This window comes from Eschrichtius robustus, chromosome 1 (genome assembly GCF_028021215.1).
Source record: "Eschrichtius robustus isolate mEscRob2 chromosome 1, mEscRob2.pri, whole genome shotgun sequence".
Lineage (NCBI taxonomy): Eukaryota > Metazoa > Chordata > Mammalia > Artiodactyla > Eschrichtiidae > Eschrichtius > Eschrichtius robustus.
In genome coordinates this window covers 129,758,722-129,776,129 of record NC_090824.1, presented here as the reverse complement: position 1 = coordinate 129,776,129, position 17,408 = coordinate 129,758,722, and the positions used below count along the sequence as shown (strand labels likewise).

General features: G+C 49.0%; 1 protein-coding gene across 3 annotated transcripts in view; it reads right to left on the bottom strand.

Moving 5' to 3' along the window:
• The window catches only part of CORO2B (coronin 2B), a 140,406-nt gene that overhangs the window by 26,129 nt on the left and 96,869 nt on the right, over positions 1-17,408 (bottom strand). For all 3 annotated transcript variants that reach the window (XM_068554543.1, XM_068554534.1, XM_068554546.1), the window contains exon 3: positions 777-893. In XM_068554543.1, coding sequence (XP_068410644.1) covers positions 777-893 — 117 coding nt within the window. The remainder of the gene's footprint in view (positions 1-776; positions 894-17,408) is intronic.

Genomic DNA, 17,408 nt, shown 5'->3' with positions numbered 1-17,408 from the left:
CACGGAGCCTGCTGCCAACACCTGACTCTACCTCCACGTATGAAAGTCAGCAGAGCCTGGGGAAAGGGTGGCCAGACAGCGGCTTCACATTTTACTCTCCCTGGATTCTTCAACTCCCCTCTCCAAACTCTCTGCCGCCTTTCTTCCCTCTATCTCATCCTTCCCACCTGTTCCCTCTTCCCTTTCCCTCCATCTCCTCTCTGTTCACTCCTCTTCATTTCCCTTCTCCTATTTCTTCTCTCTCCCCATTAAGTGGTGGAACACATGGTGTTCAAAACCTGGGCCACCATTTTGGGTCCTTGGATAAGTCATGACAATTCTCAGCCCAGTGTCCTTCTCTAAAACCGTGGCTCACAGAGGACAAAACTAGATGGTACATTTGCCCAGCCTGCAAGAACAGGGCCTCTTTTCCTCATGGCTCATCCATTTCTTCCCTTTTCCCCCTTCCTCCTTGTCCATATTCCTCTTTCTATCCTTCTTCTTTTGAGACTACAGATGAGTGCCAAATCACACCCTTAATCTTTTTTTTCTGATTCTCACCTACAAAGTCAACACCTCCAAATGAAATCATGCTAAAGGAACAAATAGTCCATGGATTCGCTCCCTCTGTCCTCTTCCTAACTCCCCATCCTGGGGCTAGCTGGAGGGATGACCAAGAGAACAGAAGAAGGGCAAAGAAGGGAGAAGGAGGGAATTTAGGGAGGAAGGCCTCCAGGAAGAAGCAGGGAGGTGCCCCCGTGCACCCACCCTCCCCAGGGAGCACCCCTCCTGCTCACCGACGTGTCCTCCGAGCACGAGGCAATGATGTTGTCGATGAAGGGGTTCCACTTGATGTCCAGCACGTTGCCCTGGTGACCACAGACCTTGGGGTAGTTGGGTTCAATCCTGCCCGTCTGCAGAGGAGAGAGAGAGAGAGGGAGAAAAGGGCATTAGTTTGATGGCCCTGGGGTAACTTGAAAGAAGAGCCTTTATCCTGGGCTTCTATACTGGACCATAAGGTCCTTGAGGGCCCCCGAATGTCTTTGGGTCCCTGCATCCGGCTGAGTCCTATTGCTCTGTGGCTGCAATCTCCCAATACCGAATGGTGGTGGGGAGGGTCCCACAGCAGGGTGGTGGGTGGGGCTGTGCGTGCCCACACGATACCTGTGTGCAACTTAGAGAAAGGTGCCCCTTCCTCAAGTAAAAATGTTTAAAGTTAAGGGGTAACTATCCACCTGAACGACCAAAGCCTGGTGGGCAGCAGCCCTGGCAGTTACTGGGCCATGTGCCTGTACTCCCCGCTGCCTCTCAGGGGGGTGACACAGCCAGGTTTGGATCAAGAGGAGGCTCTTTCCTGCTGCTCCGGGAATGAGCGGAGAGGCCTGAATCTCGGGGTCCACCCATACACTCTCATATGTTACCCTGCCTGGGATATAAGCGGTGCCATTCCCAGATGCGGCATGCTTGTTCAGTGTGCATCTTAAAACACCTGTACATAGTGCCCTGTGGCTGAAAGCATAGTCTTTGGAGCCACACAGGCCTGTGTTTGAATCACAGCTCTGCCACTTTTTAGCTCGGTGGCCTTTGGAAAGTCAATAAGCCTCGGTTTCCTCATTTCTTTTTCTTTCTTTCTTTCTTTCTTTCTTTTTTAAGGCTTCAGCAACTTTATTTTCAGACACATGGATATAAAATCAGCTGGAAAGCTTGAGAGTGCAGCTGTCATGAGAGAGGTTCCTCATTAGTATTGTGAAGATTAAATGAGCTAATGTGCTTAGCAAAGTACTTAGTGTGGAGGTTGTCATCATAGTGAATGCTCAATATACGATACTAGTTATTATCATACAGGTTAGACGGCACTTCCTCCAGGAAGTCTCCCCTGATCCCTCAGTGGATTAAGAACTCCTCTGCGAGCTCAGGGCATTCTGTGCTTCCCTGTATTATAGGCACCATCACACAGAATTGCAGTCTGTTTCTATCTGTCTATGAGCAACTGAGGACAGGCTTCCTTGTCTCTGAATCTCCAGCTCCTTACAAGCCTGGCACACAGTGGGTGCTCAGTACATGACTTGAAAGACATCCTGCAGGGGGGATGAAGTCCACAAAAGATGGAACAAAGGGTGTGGGGGTGAGGGGTAGTTCCATGCTTAGTTGTCTATAAAGGCAGCAGGGAAGGGAGGGGAAATTGCAGGCAGAGGCTGTGTCTCCATTCCCAGGTCTTTTTAATATTAGCTTTTTGGGGTGTGGAGGAAATAGGGAGGGTTTTTCCAGTCACTGCCCATCTGCTAACAGTGGTTAGGTGGCCAGAGGCACCTTAGGCAGGTCAAACCTCACCGTCCTTTAGGTTCCTCAACTGAATAAGGAGGAAGACAACCAGTTTTTGCCAAGCCCCTGCTACACGTGCCTTATATCACTACTTCACCAGTGTGATGGGCAAGAGTTCTTTCAGAGTGTGCATTCTGCCGTAACCTCTTCCCCAGCCACTTCTTGCCTGCATGTCTATCAGCTCATCTCCAGATCATTTGATTTTTTGTGACACCGCAATGGCAAGGTGTGTAGAGAAAGAAAAAAACCTAGAGAAAATGGCAGTGGTATGGAGGGTGAGGAATGAGGCAGAGAAAGAGAGAGGGAAAAGGCCTTGGAGATTGTACTCAGAAGAACTTCACTGACACTGTACACTGGCAGAAATCAGAGAATGGAGGAAAAGGATTGGGGCTGTATTGCTCTCAGTTAAGAATGGGATCCCCTCTGACATTCCATGAGGGATGCAATTCGAATTGGAATATCTTTTTCAATGACTTTTAGGCTGTTGGACTATGTTTCTTTAATTGAGACTCTGAGCAGAGACCGAGCCACATGTGGCCCTGGGATTTATTAGGGTTACACAGTAGCTTCTTTAACTCTCACAAAACCCTGGGAATTAGGCATGAGGAAATTAAGGCCCAGAAAGGTTAAGCCACTTGCCCAAGGTTACCCAGCTGAAAGCAAAGCTAGGATTCCCACACAGGTATGACCCTCAAAGCTGAGCTGAATCCCACTGCTTATTGCTAGCCAGCTCCCCTCCCTCCAGCTCTGACGTCCACAGGCAGACAGGCCCTGCATTGCCTGCTTCCACAGCTCACTTGCTCTCTGACAGAGCCTCCTCTCCTTATATCTGGTCCCAAAGGCTGCCCTGAGTGGTCCCTGAGTCAAGCTGTCTGCATTAAGCTTTTGGCAACCAGGCAGATCTGAATCAGTCAATAGGTGGCCATCAGCTGTCAGCAGCTTCTGGTCAGCAGCCTGCAGGTGATGTCCTGGAGGGACAGGTGAAGCCACATCACTGGAATGTATTCAGAATGGGGAGAGGTCAGGGCCCTACATCAGGAAGGGAATTAGTAGCGGACGATCCCGACGTAATGTATCCTTCCAGGCGGACCTCTGTGAATGCCTTCCCCAAAGGGATGGGTAATGATGATTTTCATGACTGAATCATACTGCTGCTCATGTGCATGGTGACCCCCAGAGTTGTGCAGTGCACAGCCTGCTCTGCTATATGCAGCGCCCTCAAGGGGAGGGACCTCCTTTCAACCTGGCAGCTTTGATTTTCCCATTTTATATAGTAGAGTTCACATAGAAAAAATTTTTCTTTTCGCCGTGCCGTGCAGCTTTGCGGGATCTTAGTTTCTTGACCAGGGATTGAACCTGGGCCCATGGCAGTGAAAGCGCTGAGTCCTAACAACTAGACTGCCAAGAAATTCCCAAAATTTTGTTTGAAAGGCAAGTTTCATTGCTAAGAAGAAAAGTATGAAAGCCACAGTTTTATACAGAAATCGTGCAACTTTTAAAATGCAATTATTAACTCCAGGAAAAGAGCTGTATCAGAAAGCTAATACAATCATAGTGATAATGACTTGTGTACAATGCTTACATCATGGTAATAATGTAAATCCTGAATATTTATTTAAACACGAGTTGTGCTATAATATACTGGGAAGGCAGAGGTAGGAAAAATGTGTGTGTGTACAGTTAAGAGGGGAGACAGAGGGGCTTCCCTGGTGGCGCAGTGGTTGAGAGTCTACCTGCCAATGCAGGGGACACGGGTTCGAGCCCTGGTCTGGGAAGATCCCACATGCCGCGGAGCAACTAGGCCCGTGAGCCATAACTACTGAGCCTGCGCCGTCTGGAGCCTGTGCTCCGCAACAAGAGAGGCCGCGATGATGAGAGGCCCGCACACCGCGATGAGGAGTGGCCCCCGCTTGCCGCAGCTAGAGAAAGCCCTCGCGCAGAAACGAAGACCCAACACAGCCATAAATAAATAAATAAATAAATAAACCCGAAGTTTAAAAAAAAAAAAAAAAAAAGAGGGGAGACAGAGCTGGTAGAGAGCCAGATCCCCATCTTCCATAATAGGAAGTCAATAAACAACGTCTAAGATTTTAAAAACCAGACATAGCCGTGAAAGCATGTAATTAAGAAATACGTGGAGAAGTACAAAAAGAAACAGCTCAAAACATTGGAAGCAGCTACCTTTAGGGAGTGGGAAATGAGGGGTGTAGCAAAGTAGGATAGGGATCGAGGGTACAGGCCCTGGTGTGCTGGTAAATGTTTAACAACCAGTTTTCCAGGAAAAAAAGGGCCATGGTTTGGAACATTTGCCAGTTTCAGTGGCAAATGCCCACTATGCCTGACTTCAAGCTACCAAGGTGATATCACCAAAAGTAGAGTTAAAAGAGACTCACGGTAGCACACCAGATAGTAGTAAAATAGTAAGGAATAAGTTTTTAACATTAGTACCTCTGTTTTTAACATCATTCATTTAATTGAAAGTTGCATAATTTAATTTTTAATAATGGTCGTGTTTAAAAACTGGCTTGCAAAACTCCTAAAAAGTTAACAGTAAGCTCTCATGAGCTGGTATAAGCCAACCCCAGCACCTCCCTTGTAGTGCTATAGGTCTTGCAGTACTATTAGACTTCATGAACTCTGCACAATTATTACTCTGATAGACATAAAAAAGAACAAACCAATAAAGTGCATGTACAGGTGTTCTAAAGGAAGCTTGTTCTGAAATTTTTTTTTTTCTGAATTTAAATAAATGTGAACAATCCTCTCCCCAGACCCTCCAAATGCCTCTGTTTTCTGTTCTACTTTCTGGATAGGCGTATGACTAGAGACCAAACCTGAATCTGGTTCTTAACTGCTACCCAATACTGCCTTCTCATACTTGGGCTCACGCCAACACTAATAGCTATTATTAATATATTAATACAATCAAATTTATATTGATTTACAGATATCATCAAATTTAATCCTCATAACAACCCCACCTTACATCTGAGAAAACAGATGTGTAAAGAGCTTCTCAGGAGCGAAGTCAAGGTTTTGCACTGTTTTTTTTTGTTTTTTTTTAAATAAATTTATTTATTTATTTATTTATTTATTTTTGGCTGTGTTGGGTCTTTGTTTCTGTGCGAGGGCTTTCTCTAGTTGCGGCGAGCGGGGGCCACTCTTCATCGCGGTGCACGGGCCTCTCACTATCGCGGCCTCTCTTGTTGCGGAGCACAGGCTCCAGACGCGCAGGCTCAGTAGTTGTGGCTCACGGGCCCAGTTGCTCCGCGGCATGTGGGATCTTCTCAGACCAGGGCTCGAACCCGTGTCCCCTGCATTGGTAGGCAGATTCTCAACCACTGCGCCACCAGGGAAGCCCTTTTGCACTGTTTTATAACTTTAGAATCACTGTTGAGATGGTGAGCTCACAGAATTGTCCCAGTGGGAGGCTTCTCAGGGGTCCTGGGGTCTAACCTGCCTTCTGGTGCTTGAACCTCAAAGAGAGCTTGAGTCTCAACAGAGCTGGGGCAGAGACCTTGCTGCATGGGGTGGGGTCGGGATGCCTGTTACACAGCATCTATAATCATTGGGGAGATCTTCATGCTGTTAGGATGGGCCTTATCCTGGAGGCCTCACAGGACAAATCCAATCCCCCTTCGCTGGGAGAGACTTTCAATGTCAAATGTTGGATGGCAGCTGTTATGTACCCCGAGTCTTCTCAAGGAGGAGCCCAGTGCTGGGGATCAGGGTGCATATCAAACACAGCTGAGCTGCCAAAGACAGAGTTGGGGGTGCTGGGACATGGCCTCTCAACAGGGTGCAGGGGAGTGCGAAGTATGGCAACTTTCCCGCAGATCCATTTGACAGGGTCACAAAGACTTTTAAAAGGTTCATAGCCTTTCACCAATAACTCCACTTTGGGAATTTATCTCGGAGAAGTCAACAGGGAAGCATACTAAGACACTCAGTGCCGTGTTATTTATAATAGGGATCAATAATAAATGCTCAACAATGGGGCATTGCCAAAACGAATTATAGGACACCAACATAATGGAATATTATGAGGTAATTTAAATCATATTTTCAAAAAATATTTAATGACATGGGAATTGCTCAAGCTCTAATGGTAAGTGAAATAGTCAGAATCAAGTTATATATGCAAAATGATCCTTAGCTATTAAAAGAAAAATATATCAAAAGTTAATAGTGGCAGGACTTCCCTGGTGGTGCAGTGGTTGAGACTCCGTGCTCCCAATGCAGGGGGCCCAGATTTGATTCCTGGTGGGGGAACTGGGTCCTGCATGCATGTTGCAACTGGGAGTTCGCATGCCACAACTAAGACCTGGTCAAACCAAATTAAAAAAAAAAAATTAATTAAAAAAAAAAGTTAAGAGTGGCAATCTCTGGCTAGTTGGATATAAGTGGTTTCTAATTCTTCCCCAATGAACATTTACAATTTCTATTAAAGATATAGATGTTATTTAAAACACACACATACACACTCACCATAGTTTTTTGTTTTGTTTTTGTTTTTGGTACCCCAGGTGGGAGGTGATCACCACAGTTTTGATTGAAAACTATTCGTCTCCGGTTTTGGTCAAACAGGTCTTAAAGAAATGAGATGCAGACTGGGGTCGACCAGATTTATGTTCCAGAAGCTTCTGTGGAACACAGATGTATCTGCTTGTATAGGCTTCTTTACTCCCTTATTACGATGCAGATAGTTTAGGGGAAAATAAGATCCTTGCAACTGAATAAAATTATATAACTAATTGAAAATAGGTTTCAGAGTGCGTGTGTGTGGCGTGCGTGTGGGCAGGGCAGGCCAGGCCCTGCCTTGGCGGGTTGGTAGGCATGGCTCACCCAGCAGGCTGCCAGGGGAACGGCGTGTGCCCTGGGCCTCAGTCCAGGCTTTATCTGAACCCAGTGAACTGACTGAGGATGAGATATTTTCAAAACAACCTGCACTGCAGCTTCAGCTTCCTAGAACTTCCCATGGCTGCAAAGATGAATTCTATAAACAGAAGCAAAATGTTTTCTTACCTGGGGAATCAGCTTAGTGAGGCAGAAAGAACAGACTGAGCAAGAGGTAGGGTTTCTAGGCCCAGTCCCAATTCACCTCACCAGCTGAATGACCATGAACATGGCCCTTGGCCTCTCTGGGCTTCCCAGATTCCTCGACCCTGGGCTAATGCCCTCTCTGCTTCTTCGTGGCTGCCCTTTTTACTGTATGAAGCCAGGCACACCTGCAACTGGAGGGCCTTGCTTCTGGCATACCAGGACAGAAGTTAGGGATGCACATCAAGTCACGGGATGGAAATACTAATGATAACAAAAAAGACGAGGGTGATAAAGGACCGTTTGACAAGTGCTTCAAAAGTGCCCTGTGCTCAGCAATTTGTATACATCATTGTATTTAAGTCTGAAACAAAGTTTTATTAAATCCAACAAGGACCTACTGTATAGCACAGGGAACTCTGCTCAATATTCTGTAATAACCTAAATGGGAAAAGAATTTGAAAAAGAATAGATACGTGGATATGTATAACTGAATCACTTTGCTGTCACCTGAAACTAACACAACAGTGTTAATCAACTACGCTCCAATATAAAATAGAAATTTTAAAAAAGCTTTAGTAAATCCTTACAACCCTCCTGTAACAATCCATTTTATGGATGAGAAAACCAAGCTCTGGGCCATGATTTGCTAAAGGTGATGCAGCTGGGCCGGGAGGAGTTGCAGTTTGCATTGGCTCTTGTCTGGCTATGCTGCCCTCCTATTTCAGAATGTAGGTGAGAGACTTGGTAAATTAGGGGGAAAAGTCATACACCAGAAGTAGGGCCTCAGAATTTCTCATAAGGTCCTCAGAAGGGGCTGGCAGGCAACTCAGTTGTGAAGACCCTTATACTTGCTCCTGAAGACCCTCACTTCCCCCACTCCGTCTCCCCCCTCCCCCTAGTGGTTCTCAAACTTTGCTTTTGTTTTAGGATCACCTGGGAAGTTTAAAAAACCCCAGTGCCCGGATGGGTACCCCATATCAATTTAATCACAGTGCCTGGGAGTGGGCAGCCGGGCATCAGTATTTTTTTTTAAAGATTTCCAAGTGATTCCATTGGGCAGTGAAGTTTGGGAACCACTACCCTAAAGGCTCCATATTCTGCTGGGGCCTCAGGGAAGCACCTGCACTCATTCATTCTAGGACAGGGGCGGATACTGTCAGTGTTACTCGATGTAGGTGCAGGGGGTGGGGTGAGAAATCAAAAACCAGTATTGCATGTTTAATGCAGGCCCAGATAAAGCAAACAGGAAGATAAACGGTCACGTCAGGTGCTGTACGATTTAAAGGAAGCCCCAGGGCAATGGACAACCCTGACACAGGAGATGCGTGAGCTAACGGTGGAACCCCAAGCTTCCGCGTGACAGATGTTTGGGGATCCCCACCCCTCTGCCTCCGTCATCACACTCCCTCCTCCACGTGCTGCCCCACGCATCTGAGACCATCCAGGTAGGCTGCCTGCCGTCTTCTCTCCTCTGGATGGAAGTTGACATTAAATGAGAGTGGTATTATAAAATGGGCACTGTAGTCCTTCTCTCCAAAGCTCTGGGCAAAGTCAGGCCCCCTGTGTCCAAGCCTCCGGCGTGTGAAGGAGGTTTCACCCTCCAGCTCACAGCCCTTGACACTTCACAAAGCACTTACACATGCATTATCTAATTATTACTGCCCAGGGAAGGGGTGACTCGAGGAAACTTGAGTTTCCGGTCACCCCACGTCGCAGTGACACTAGAACGAGTTTGTGCAGCTTCAGAACTCTGAGTGCCACTGTGGCCTTCTCAGCAGGGGTGAGAGGGGTGTTTCATGTTCCTAAACACTGGGTGCCCTTCGTCCAAGGTGTGGGTTGCTGTCACCCCAGGGTGTGCCCAATCTGCCAGCGACGGTCCCCAACACAGCTGCACACACAGGCACGCACGCTCACACATTTATACACCGCCCCCCTCCATACAAGCTTCTCTCCACGCCACTTCTGCCCAGGCCTCTGACTGCACTCCTTCCCTCCCTCCGTCCCAATCAGAACTTACTGGGCTCATGTCCCACACTTTAGCACCCTGCTGTCTTCAGCCCATTAATCTGAAATAATGTATATAATAAACGGGAGCCTTCTAAGGAGGACACTGAGGGGGGGGTAATGGGTCAGTTCATTTCTCCTTGTGGGTCATCTATGTGCATGTTCACAGGAGCCTTTAGAGAAAGCCATTTGGCCCAGAAGTGGACTCTCCTGGGTTTTCAGACTCCTGGGCAGTCCTCTAGGAGATCTATTTTGGGTAGAGGGCTTTATTCATGCTTGAGCTCCCAGGACTGTCTTGCAGGATTTCTGAAGTGGGTCCACCGATTTGTCCCCTTGCCTCTAGTGTCTGCCCTCTGCAGTTCTCTCCAATCCATCTTACGTACTGTTGCCTAATTCTTCTAGAGTACAGCTCTGCTGCAATAACTATTCCACTCTGAAATTTTCAATGGCTCCCTACTATCTTGACTTTAAAAGCCAAACTCCTTATGAGACATCAGAGCTACTGCGCTCGCAGCCTGACCCCGCTTTGACATAACAGCCCACCCCACTGCACGACACACACATGACTATACACACACCCTAACCTCCAACGCTCCCGCCGCCTAGATGACCTTTGGTTCCTGGATCATCCCTGCCACCAGGCTGTGAGCACCACGAAGACAGTGACCTTGGCCCAGGCATCTTCAGAACATACTTCAGTGCCAGCTCATAGCAAGAACTCAAGCTGGGTGAATGACTGTCACCCTGTTTCCTACCTCTGGGTCTTTACTCACGCTGTTCCCTGAGACCACACTCCCTTCCCTTCTTGTGCATGTCCATTCTCGTCACCCAGAAAATATCACCCAGGGAACAGACACATCTCTCCACCTTCCTCATGCCGGGAGATAATTCTGGATCCTGCTCTTCTGACCTTGAGAAATTCTAGATCTGGGGCTGAGCTTCGGGGTAGGTTCACAGTCAAACGGCAGCATGTGCAACAAAGGTTGTGATGCTCTAAAGTCAGTCACCCCGTCAGACAGAAGTTCACGGCGAGACCGCAGGAAGCCTCCCAACTTCATGACTTCCTGTTTTGATTTCCCCCCCCCAGTCTTTTATCTTTGTGTTTTTCAAGCTGGAAAGGGTTTGCTGGTTTTTCCAGTCGAAATCCCTAGTGTGTATGTGCGTGTGTGCGTGCGTATGTACTGGGGGAGAGTGTGGGAGCGGGTCCCCGGGGGCGGGGGAGTTTGTTTGGGGAAGAGATGGAAGGAATTCTGTTTCTCCTGGTATCTGAGCACTTGGAGATGAACTCTGTTTTCCCAGGCTCCAGGAAGAAGAGGTGATGGGGCCACCTTTGTCCTTGGTCCTGGGCAGTGTCCTGTTGCAGACCCCAGCAGAAGAGATAACAGACTCCTTGAGGCTGGGATAGGAAGAAGTTGAGTAACAGTGGATGCATGAGTGAGTGAGTGAGTGTGCGTGTGTGTGTGTGTTGGGGAGAGGCCTTCCTGGGACCTCAGAGCTCATGCTGGCCCCTGTGGTTTCCTGATTACTGGCCCCTTCTTATAAAACTCTGTGCTAAAACACATGAAGAAAATAAGAAAATTCCAAACTCAGTGTGCCTGATGAATCTGCATGGGGGGTGGTTTTTGATGGGGTGTCCTGGGGGTGTGGATTTCTAGCCCTGGCTCCTCACAGTCTCCTGGGGAGACAGACAAAGAGCTGGACAAAGTGCAGGGTGGGCTGCGCTTTGGTGGGGGAAATGCCAGAGCACAGGAGAGGGGCAAGTACTTGAGGCTCTGAAATCCAGAAAGCCTTCCCAGAGGAGGTGTGGAAGGCCCGAAGGATTGATAGCACACAGCCAGGGACGGCGTGGGGGATGCTTAGGACCCAGAAGGACCAGCCCCTGCAAAGGCTGAGGAATATTTGGGAAAGCCAAATAAGTAGAGAGAAAGGCCACAGAGAAAGGCCCAGATCAGAGGGTCCAGGAACTTGCTGGTCTCATGAAGGAGTCTGGACTCTACCCCATGGGCCTAAGTATAATGGGGCTGGTGACCACAGAGAGAAGGAGAGTCCCTCACAACCAAGTCACCCCATCATGTCCCAGTGTCCCACAGTGGGGAAGGAGGGGAGTGAGCCAAAATCCGTAGCTGTTGGAAATGTGAAAGAATTGGCAAAAAATACATAACAGCATCTATGCAAATTGTGAGAGAAGCCAAAGTTTTTTTTTGTTTTACAATGGGTAGAGAAGCAAATTTCTGGCTGTGGCAGAGAAGCAAAAGTGAAAGAGGGCTCGCACCATCTCCAGGCTGTCAACACCAGCCCTGCCCTTCTCCCCTGCCACAGAGTCAGGAGGATAAAAATCCCTCTTTCCATTTGCCATCTGGCCCAGGGAAAAGGAGAGAAAGGTGGACCGCCTGAAGCCCTTCCTGCAACCTCCTCACATACTTACTTCTCCTGCAGAATGAAAGGAAACTCATTTGGGTCCATTATTTTCGGCCAGCCACCTGGGGTTCGGGGAACATCACTAAAGCTCTGTTCCCAGCGGACAGGTCAGCAGCCCGGGAGTCAGGGGACCTGCGCTCATCTCAGCTCTGCTGCTCACTGCCTGGGTGGCCTGGGACAAGTCTCTGTGTCTCAGTTTCTCCCTCTCAAAAGTGGAGACATTCTGGAGGGCTAGTGAGAACAAACACGAGGTACACTTGCCACCCCTCAGGCTTCAGGCTCTACAGCAGGCATTGCTAATAGCTCACTGCCACTGCATCCCTCCTGAGCCCCGCCATCCTTGGTGATCAGAGTGGGAAATGAGATGAAGTCTGAATGTCTGCCTAGGGCCACATGACCCCCTAGAGCTCTGACAGCTGTTTGCTAAGCCTCTGAGATCGCGGTACCTCTCTGCATTCAGAGTAGATTCCCAGAGGTCTCTGATAAATTAATCCTCACAAATGCCTACACATTTGTCCCTTCTTCTCCAGGCCCACCATGCTCACGCCCTCCGGGGGCACTCCAGCACTCTCCCAACTGCTCTCCTTCACGCTGGCCTCTTCCCAAACCCCAGTGTGACTTCGGCGCTCTATAATGATCACTTGCATTATGCAACTCCTCCAGAACCTTCCATGGTTGGAACCATTTGTAGGAATTTTGGCAGTTGGGTATCCAAGCCCCCTTCCTGCTTTGGGGGAACTCTCCCACTGTGTGCTGTACTGATGGGATGCAGTGCCTTACCTCCCATCGTGAGAGCTGAAATGGGGCTCCTCCTACCTGGGGTCCTCTGCTGGCCAAGGAGGGACACGTAGCCTGGCTTGGCCAATCAGACCTTCCACCCGGGATGGCCAAGGACTGATTTAACTTCCTCTGGGCCCTCAGGAGCTGACTTGGTGCTCACCTGTGTTCCAAGTCCAATTCTCCACTGCCCCCAGCTCCTTGAATCTGTGAAGGCCCCAAATCCCCTTCTGCTCAGAAAGTCCAGGGGCGAATTCTGTGGCTAGTCAGGGATCTTGCCTGGGTCGGCGCCCTTATCCCTACCTCATCAGATCCAGCTCATCTGCTTGGCCTTTGAGGGACCCACACACCCTGTTCCCCACCCTCCCCCGACCTTAGCAGCCAGTTTGCTCAACTCTATTTGGGTCATACTTCTCAATTTTAAATGCTGTGTCTCAGGTCCTTATAAAATACTGAAATCTCCCTAAATCCCAATATTTTGATGACCATGTTTTTTTTCTCAGACTGCTTCTCACATCTAGAAGAAACACAGAACTTCTTTGCCAGATCATGTGTGTCCTAACCCTTGGATTGGGAAAACATGGTCCCCAAACTGTCCCATGAGAGCCTCAGCACCTTCCTCATGACACCCAACCTTGGAAGGACCTGGGCCTCTGCAAACCTTAATCATCTTTCCAGAGGCACCCTGACTCCTGCTCCTGCTAAGATGTCTCATCTGACTTCTCCACGTCTTGTGATTTCCCTTTTCCTTTGCTTTCACAAACCTTTCTCCCCATAACCCACCATTTGTGATAATACTGGCAATCATTCACTGAGGGTCTTCTACATGTCAGGCCTGAAACCAAGTGTTACTTCAATTATTTACCATGATAACTGTATGAAGTATATATCATTGTGTCTATTTTACAGATGAAGAAACTGAAGCTCAGTGAAATTAATTAACACAGTGCAAGGCCAGGATTCAAGCTTCAGTCTGTGTGACTTTTGAATTAGAATGTAAGCTACATGAGGTGTGGTGCTTGGTCTAGTTCTCTGCTGTAACCCCAGCATCTGGAATCATGCCTGACTGATGGCAGGCTCTCAGTAAATTTTTCTTGAATGAATTAATGATGCCATAAACTGTGGACCTAATCAGGTCCCCCTGTACAGTTGCATGGGTTGTACACTGCACAATTCAAGGGGGTCCCATTCACACAGTGTGCAGCCTTCTGTGGTGCTCTGGGCTTAGCCATGATGCTACCCTGCTTCTTCATTTAGCACTGCCTTGTGTTGTTTGCTTTGTTTCATGGTTGTTGTTTGTCTTTCCCAAGAGATTATCAGTACCTTCATCTTAAATGAGATAATCACGGAGGGTTCTCATCAGAGTGTGGGATACAAGTGAAACCTAAGAAAAATAAGACATGCTTCTTACGCCCTCTGGCCACAAATACAATGTCAAGTTTATATTCAAGATCAAATGATTCCTCAATCACATGCTGCCAGTTGCACAGATGCTACTTTTGTCAGCAGTGGGAGTGGTCACAGGGTATCATCCACATTCTCCCGAGCTGGGCCACTCCTCTGCCTTACCTCTTTGGGATTATCGACTGAGCGAACCCACCATCCATCAAGAGCATGCTGACTCTGCCGAGGCCCAACACCCACCGTCTTCCTTGCTTAGACCCCACGAAGACTCAGCCCTGGGCTGCCACTGCCCCGTGGAAGCTGTGAAATGCATGGGCAAAGCAGGGGCCCTCTGGCTCAGACCCTCAGCCTTGCTCCATCAGGGACATCTAAGAGGCCAGAGAAAGAGCTGTACCACCTCCAAGGCAATGGCCCTGGGACCTCAATGGCCTTGAAAATGCCCTTTAAATAGCAAGTGAGCAGCCCAATCCTTAAATGCCCCTTCCTCTCCCAAGCCCTCTCCCTGCTGAATCTGCAGAGGCTGGTGATCCTCAGGGGCTGGGGCTGGGGCTGGTGGGAGAAGGAACCTATTGCAGCACTTCAGGCTCTGAAGCTCCAGGGTCCAGTTTCAGCTCTGCTCTCACTGATGAGTGACTGAGCAAGTTCCTTCCTCCTGGGCTTCAGTTTCCTCATGACCCAATAAATGTAAGCTCACTTGGTACAGCACCTGGCACCAAATAAGCACTCAATCAATATTAGCTATCTTTATCATCTGCAAAATGAGGGTCTGAGTGCCCCCTCCACCCCTGTGTTCTGCACAGCAACCGCCCCCAGGACCACACCCTCCCCTGCCCTGTGCTCAGTGTCTCACGGCTCTGTCCCCCCACCGGACGGTGAGCTCTCCAAGGGTGGGCGTGTGTGTAACCCATCTTCACACCCCAGACCTAGCACAGCCCCTGCACACATGCCCAGAAGTGGCTGCTGAACAGAACTGAAATATCAGGGCCCTTCCGGCTCTGATGGTCTATGGTTATAAGTTGAACCTCCACCCATATGCTCATCAAACACAGACAAGGACCCGTCCTGGGTTTGGCACTGGCCACCTACAGATGAAATCCCTCCTCTGAATGCCAGCTCCATGATAATATGTGTTTTTCTTAACTGCTGTATCCCCAACACCTAGCACAGTGCCAGGCACATAGTAGACTCTACTGATAAATACTTATTGAATGAATGCATGAGTGAGAAGCAGGTGACATTTCCAGGAAGGCCCACACCCTCCCTCACTCACCTGGAGGGCCAGGGAAGGGATTAGCTCCTACTGTCAAACCGAGATGGGCTGTCAGAGGGGGCAGGGAGGGGAACACATCCCCTGGTACGCCTGCCACCTGGCCTCTAGCCAGATCCATTATGTTTCCAGTGACCTGAGGCTACTCTAATTCTCAAAACATAAATGGGACGTGAGGCTTGGCCTGCGTTGGGCACTAGGGGACACAGCCATGAAGGCCGGGGGTGGGGTGCGTAGTGCCTGTGTGTCTGGAGGCTCCCCACGGGAGACGGTGTGGGCCGCTCCTCTGAGCCTGGCCCTGGCTGCCCCACCTGCCGATCCCTGGCACACTCAGGTTGCCCGGTGGCCCCATGGCCACCTCCTGGGGGCTCTGTGTGGGGAAGGGGCAGAGAGGGCTCCCATCAGCGTAGAAATTGGGGCTTCCTGGTCCTCCAGAGCCCACACTCCGCACTGTGGAACCCTAGGCCATGCCTGGCTTGGTGGTCTCCCCAGATTGGGTGGCGAGGGGCTAACCCACCCATGTTGCAGAATGAGCTAGCGGTAGCGGCATGGGTGCTGAGCGACTCTCCTGGGGAATGTTGAGTGCATGTTAAGCCTTAGTCAGGAAGGGACAGTGGCACTTGGGGTGCAAAGGGGGGCTCTCATCCGTTACAGAAGGCCACGATCAGTCTCCTTGGCCAAGGCTCTGGGCCTCACTGGGCCCCAGGAGGCAAGGCCTTTTCATGGAGCCTGAACTCTACTTGGGAAGGGGAGGAAGCCCTGGTGCCATCCAGCCTCACGTCTTTATACAGTTGCAGAGACCCTGTGGCCAGCTGAGCCAGAGGATCAGGATCTGTTCTTGACATGACAGTAGGGGAGACCTAGCCACCCAGCCACAGAAGCAGGAGGAAGGCTCAGGAGGAGGAGAGGGGAGAGGTGGTCACCCTCTGTCATCTCAGTCCTGACAACTGAAGACAATGATCTTCAGCTAGCTGAAGGCCAAGGTGGGCCAAGAGGAGGAAGAAGAGGTTCCACTTGAATTCAGCGTCCTCTCTTGGAGTATCTACACAGCTCATAACAACTCCCTCACTATGGCCTTCACAGATGCTGAGGCTCAAAGTCATGTTAACCATCCCCAACACACACACACACACAGCTGACTGGATCAGAATGAACGTCTAATTCAAGCTGAGCCAATCAGATTCCCTGATCTGCCCGCCGCCCCCACCTTCCCAATACACACATACGTTCAGCTGATTGGACCAGGATGAGCATCTAATTCGAGTGTCGAGCCAATCAAATTCCCTGACCACCCTATTTAAAGTTGTAACTACCCTCCATCCTCCCATACCTCTGTCAGCTTCCCTAATTAATTTTTCTCCCTAGCATTAGTTACCTTCTATTACACTCTATGATGTACTTAATTGTCTGTCTCCTCCACTACAATGTACGTTCCACAAAGGTCAGAATTTTGTCTGTTTTGTTCTCTGCTGGGTCCCCACTGCTTCCAACAGTGCCTGGCACATAGTAGGGGCTCAGTAAAAATTGGATGATGAGTGAATTCTTTCCAGGTGACGTAATAATGGCTAACATTTACTGAACACCTGCTATGTATTCGTGTTTTCTAAGCACTTTAAATATATATTAACTTGTTATAACCTTCATTTTACAGATGACATTTTACAGATCACAGGGAGAGCTATCTCACAGGTGCTGGGTATATGTGTGTGTGTATTATTCTATCGATGACCTTGGTTTTATGGCTTACAAACATGTTTATTAACATCTTACTTGAGTCTCACCACTCCCCTAATCTTAGAGATGAGAGAACTGAGGCTCAGAAAGGTTAACTGACTTGCTCAAGGTGAGTCAGCAAAAAAGTGCCAGAGCTGAAACTACAACCTAGGATTACACACCCTTCCCCCAAGTCCCCAGCTCTTTCCAGACACCAAGGCACCCCTGCCTGTGTCTAGAAGATGCTGTTCCTGCCCTCAGAAGCTTATGCTTTCCCTGGGAAGATAAGCTAGAGGAAGGGACAGATCTGCAGGCCCAAGCAGAGGTTGAACTCACTGAGGAAGCGGAATTAACACAAGCTTGTTTCCCTTCAGTTACTGTGAAATCCTCACAAAGGACTGACAGCAACGCAAAAAAGCAGACGCTGGAAAGGGAACTCCAGAGCAGACTGAAGGGGGATACAAACACTCCAATTCATTCT